A 6,015-nucleotide genomic window follows, 5' to 3' on the forward strand; every position below is an offset into this window, starting at 1 on the left:
CCGAGTCAGTAAGTCAGTGGTGGATTAATCTCTCTCGGATGTATATATACATATATTAATACTGTGTTATGTTTACCGTTCCTGTATGATTTGCCCTGGTTAGAGGACTGTTGCATGTCTATGATGTCTTGCATGTTGGCTGAGGGAGGCGGCTGGAAATCCATTTTCCACTGAGGATTGCTTGACATCGTTAATTTATTTATTAACAGAAATTATTGTATGTATATTTTTAAAATCTTATCAAAAGTCGTAAGTGCAAGTAGCATATATCACAGAACGGTTATATATACACATACATTCAATTATTTGGTCACTCACGTAAAATTCAACATTTATCACTGAAGCAGCTATACAAATGTTCATAGGTAATTCAACTAAACTTTGACACAATAAATATTTTTACAAAATAAAGTTACATCCTGGGAAAAAGCATTTAGAGAAAAGGCATTGACAGGAGCGTCGAAATCGTCACAAAGTACATTGTATTATATTTAGTAATGGATTAAAATACGGAGAGTATTGGTTCCGAATGAGGTCCTCAGATGTCTTCAATGCTTGCTGGGTGCAGATTGTGTGGAGTATTATGTTGCCTTGTCTATTCTACCGCGGACAGTCATTACACAAGCTGGAACAAACAACAAACACTCACTATTATTGCAATTACTACAACTCTAGAACACACTTGAATTGATGAGACGAAACTCGGCTCTCCTAGATTACTGCAAAAGTTCGTGACGATCTTTCAAAAGCAGATAATATAATGGCTAGGATCTGACTAAATCACTGCTATCAATGATGTACGTACTTGGACTGCTAAGTACATTATTCCGTCTGTGGCAGAAAGCTCACAACATAACGATATAAACACGAACGACACTGTTTCAATTCATTCAAAACGTCACGAAAATATCCACCGAAAAAGTAATTACAAATCGTAAACATCGCGTACAAAAAAAGCACAAACAATGTTTTTGGTCAGACAGAGAAAGATGGCTCTACGAAGACGTAAATCATGAATTATTGGAAAGCGTGGCTTAAAATCCAACGATTCGTAGAAGAGAATTTTTTAAAGATTATATGAAAATGAATTGATTTACCAAACACACGAGAAAAGAAATTACGACCAAATAAAGATGTGTCAAACACTTAGAACAAGCTAGCCGCCGCTACCTCAGCGGCAGCAATGGAAGCGAATCAGCGTCGTAAAAAAATGAATATTAGTGTTTTGGATGGATAAAAAAGATATAAAATGAGTAGTAAATACCAACAGTGGCGTTTTTAATACATTTCTCAATGTTTTCGGCGACAAATAAACTCAAAATTAGCTACAATCGCTCACCTCGACACAGCACAGCACTCAAGACATGCCGCCATGTTGAATGTTAAATCCATAAATAAACCAATCACTAGATTGATAACTTCGGCCTTTAGTGGGGAGAAATTTTGTCCACGATGACGTCACATCCAGAATTGAGGCATAAACAAACCACTCAGCAAAGTAGAGGAAACAAAAAAAAAAAGCGCGGCCATAGACAATATGATCTTACCTAGGTAGGCACCCAGGGAAGACAATATTGTGCTATTCATCAGCCTAAAATATTATTTTAAAAATAAATTTTAGAAATGTTAACAGATTCTCTCAGGACGACAAGGCTCTAACTCACAAAGTGCGGTCCTGCGAAAATGAGCTATAAGGTATCTTTCCTTACGGCACATTTTCTCAGGACGGCGCTTTGTAAGAAAAATGAAAAACTTTGTTACATGTTGTAAAGTATTTTTTATTTTATTTCAGTAAGATAACAGAAAGAAACAAATAAATTTATAAGCACAAAACACATTTTAAATGATTACGAAGTCTGCGACTGAAGCTTTTTCTGGTTTAAATATTCATTTGAGTCGCTAATATTGTTTTAAATTATTAAATATTTCAATTTGAGGATTTAGTCATGAAGTTATTCAAAAAATAATATGAATACAGAAAACATGAGCACAAAACATATCTTAAATTTGTACCAAGTCTGCGACTAAATCTTTTTCTGATTTAAATATTCATTCGAGTCGCTAATATTGTTTTAAATTATTAAATATTTCAATTTGAGGATTTAGTCATGAAGTTATTCAAAAAATAATATGAATACAGAAAACATGAGCACAAAACACATCTTAAATTTGTACCAAGTCTGCGACTAAATCTTTTTCTGATTTAAATATTCATTCGAGTCGCTAATATTGTTTTAAATTATTAAATATTTCAATTTGAGGATTTAGTCATGAAGTTATTCAAAAAATAATATGCTTACAGAATTCATGAGCACAAAACACATCTTAAATGTGTACAAAAAACTATAAATATTCTTACGCAGAGGAGCATTGTTTCCGTGTAACGGCTGAATTACTGCCGCTGGGTCCCACAGGAACAGGAACACTGATTTCTGAAAACAAAATGATCTTAGTGGTAAGAGGAAAGGAAGAAAAGATCTGCATATTGGATAACAAGTAACATAGAACAGATTTACCTTTGTAATATTCCATGATCTTTTTGGCAGAAGGAACACACCGCTGGTACCCGGTAAGATGTTATCAAGCTCTGAAATAAACATATTTATCGGGTTAACCAAAGTTCCTGAACTAAACATATCATATTGCAAGTAATTATGGTCTTTTATGACATCACACCGTCCTGGTGGAACGCGGACGGGGTCTAAAAGTAAATTCAATTCTTAGGTGAAATTAAGTTACACATTACATGGAACACTGAAGACAAACAAAGGGATATTCACACCTGTATTTTCGTCATAACGGGTTCGATACTGTCTTAAATCTGCATAACTACCAATGCTGGGTAGATTTAAAGTCAGCAGTGCGCATCTTCGAAGGGATCCATTTGGCATTTTTGTTTCTTTTGTAACTTCCGTATTTTGGGTATTTATGACGAGTGGTCTGTCTGTCTGTACACACAACACAGCTTCATAATTTTAGACATTTTCACACAACAACAACTCATGAATTCACGAAAGCAAACAACATAAATAAACCACTCACGCAAACAATCTGAATCTGTCACGATCTGTCAGAAGGACGCAACCATGACGCAATAATGGCGTCACATTGGTCACATTGTTTCCGGGGGAAATGGAGCGTAGCCTCTCTCTCTCTGTTACACGGGAGAGAGTGAGAGATCAAACCAGGACGGCTTTTCATTGGATAGTCTGGAACTGACGTCATCAAAAAACCAAAAAAGTGTCGGAGTTATACCCCCCTGGTTAAATCATAGAGTATTGTATAGAAAAAATATTCGCGATTTCAAACTATTCAAAAGCGATAGACAATAGTACAGATTTAATATAATGCAAACATGAGGAAATATCCAGGAGTTAATATAATGTAGTTTTTTTTCATGTAATGTGATAGTTTTTAGGTACTTTACTCCAAACCTTTTACAACCCTGAGCAACGAGCTTATGAATATGTGAAGAGACCCGTGTTCAAGAATCTATAAATATTGGGAGGGGAAAGAAATGGAAGATAGGAATGTGGCTATTCACATACGGACACCAAATACGGCTAAAGCTATTTCAACCAACGTTTTGATTCCACATGGTGGTCTTCACGACTTTCACTAAGGCGATACTGTGATTATCTACGGCCCTTTACGAATCTCTTTAAAATAATAATTAGTAAAATATTACCATTGTATTATACAAGAATCATTTTCAAATGCATTCAGAGTCGCTTGACCTCACTTGTATTGCAGTGAATTCAAATCTGCCGGTGGAAAATGAACTTCAAGCTACATCACGACTTTCTAACCAATCACCGCTCTACCTGGCTCTACCTATCGATGAGAAAACCTGAGAAAACCTTATGGAGTATATTATAATATTTTCTACGAACCTTGCGTATGCATCACTCACGTTCTATGATTTATCCATAGATTGTGAATAATTCAGAAAACTGTCAAAACAGGGTACATGCAGTGTATGTATCACAGTGTTTTCAATGCATTTAATATGTGTAAAGAATTTAACTAAACGCAAATATCGTACTTGAAACCCCTTATTTATTTACTTTTAAGGTTGTATGAAAATTCAAATACCAATAAACGAGACACGATTGGCTGGCGAGATTTTGACGTCACAATTTCGCGTCAGTTGCTTCTACGTGTTTTTGTTGCTATAAACGTTTAGTTGCGTATTCTAAACTGAATTGTTTTTATAAAACATATATGTAAATAGCTACCATTATGATAGACAATGGTTTTCTGTAAGGACAGTCCGATAATTTGATGATGGCATAATTCTTTTCGCAAATTGATGTTTTGGTAAACTTTTACCCACAACTACCGTTTTAAATACTTATTAAAAAAATGATTAAATTAATGACAATAATAAACGATTTTTTAAATTAACGATTGTGGAAAATATTGCTATTGAATATTATTATTTTAAATATTAATCTACGCAAAAAACCTTATATTCGACAAAACATTGTGGAAGCTGTGAGGTTCGATGGGTAGGTACTGTCAATCTAAAAATGACTTAACCATGGGCCATAAACGTCGGATCCCCCTAGTTCAAAATTAGGTACGAAAATGGATTGTAAAAATAGTAAATAAAACCCTCTAATCAGAATAACTCTCAAATTATGTAAATAAAAGAACCGTATGATATAAATACAAACGTACCTACCTACCGCAAATGCAAATTATCGCATATTGTTGTCATTAAGTTGAATCAAATGATTATTTTTAAAAATGAGTTAAAAACGGCAGTTGCAGGTAAAAGTGTACCCACTTACCCCACTTACGTAGTGTAGGCGGCTGGAAGAAGTACATACGGGCGCAGTGACGTCACAAGCCAAAACCGCGCGAAAGAAAGCGTTTTAGTCTTAATTTTGAATTTGAAATGTGAATATTCAAAACGTTGTTGAAAGACTATTCCTGGAATATTTTTTTTGTTTGTTTGTACATTCCAGATTGTAATTTTTTCTTAAATTTTTGGTGAACAAAATAAAAATTGTGATTGTACCCTACTCCATAATAGCGATGGAGCAAGGTTCGTAGAAAAAGGTTGGCCGTCAGGCTTGGTCATGAGCAGTGTTTCCAATGCGAATTTCAAAATAAAGCCCGAAAAGGAGCTAAAAAAGAGTTAAAACCTTGTATAATAATAAAAATAATAAATTCTTTATTCCAGGACAAGTATAACCTAAATAACCGATTCCTGAAGAAAAAAGATTAAATTCACATTTTTTGTTCGGGCTAAGAAGCTAAATCACTTTTTTGGAGCTGACGGCCTCAATTTAAAGCTCAATCTAGCTCTAAAGGAGCTGAGTTGGCAGCACTGGTAGTGAATGGTTTATTTACATCGTTGCCTATGTATATGTTCGAAAATACCCATAATAGACGTTCGAATTCCCCACAAGTTCATTTACCTCCAAAATGACCTAATTATATTGAAATTAGAATTTATTTTGTATTATCTTGTTATTTTAGGGTTTTGTCTTTCGTTCAGGATTTAAAAATAAAAGTTTATTTTAAATAGAAGCATCGAAATTATAGTACATTCATAAGTGTCAGCTACACTACTCGCTTCGACGCTTCGACGAAGTCCTCGACGAAGTTAGCCGAAGTTCGAAGTGCGTGCCCACGCACTCGTGCAACTTCGCGAGTAACGCTTCGAGTCCTTTGACTCGGGCGCATTTACCGACAACAATCGGAATTCGGGCGAAGCGAAGAGAAGTTGCCCGAAGCGAAGTGAAGTTCGTGCTCACACTATCGTATTCGGTCAACTTCGATCAACTTCGCGAGAAGTGTAGCTGGGCTTTCAAAATTATTATTTAATATGGTTGAATATCAAGAAATACCCAGAATCCCTGCGTTTTCCCAGCAAAAAGGTTCTCCCCGCAAAATACCCAATTCTTAAAAAGCTTTGATATTCCCCAAATTTGGGGAATTTCTCACGAGTTGGCAACCCTATTTATTTATGACTCGTCAGATCCGTCAATTTATTTATCGTCA

General features: G+C 35.1%; 1 protein-coding gene and 1 long non-coding RNA gene across 3 annotated transcripts in view; both read right to left on the minus strand.

Moving 5' to 3' along the window:
• Nucleotides 1-1,388, minus strand: part of Unr (cold shock domain-containing Unr) — a 36,875-nt gene extending 35,487 nt beyond the window's left edge. For both annotated transcript variants that reach the window (XM_089646123.1, XM_089646122.1), the window contains exons 1-2: nt 1,340-1,388; nt 77-625 (exon numbers count right to left, since the gene is read on the minus strand). In XM_089646123.1, the coding sequence (XP_089502249.1) occupies nt 77-188 (112 nt within the window). In that variant the 5' untranslated portion in view covers nt 189-625; nt 1,340-1,388. The remainder of the gene's footprint in view (nt 1-76; nt 626-1,339) is intronic.
• Nucleotides 1,389-2,155: 767 nt separating this feature from the next.
• On the minus strand, nt 2,156-3,188 carry LOC149412565 (uncharacterized). Its single transcript, XR_016304585.1, has 3 exons — nt 2,783-3,188; nt 2,517-2,587; nt 2,156-2,432 (listed from the first exon to the last, which is right to left on the minus strand). It is a non-coding gene; the product is annotated as an uncharacterized LOC149412565 (long non-coding RNA).
• Between the last annotated feature and the right edge of the window lie 2,827 nt (nt 3,189-6,015).

The sequence above is a fragment of the Hesperophylax consimilis genome, chromosome 23 (genome assembly GCF_061612785.1).
Source record: "Hesperophylax consimilis isolate HC1 chromosome 23, BYU_Hcon_1.0, whole genome shotgun sequence".
Taxonomy (NCBI): Eukaryota; Metazoa; Arthropoda; class Insecta; order Trichoptera; family Limnephilidae; genus Hesperophylax; species Hesperophylax consimilis.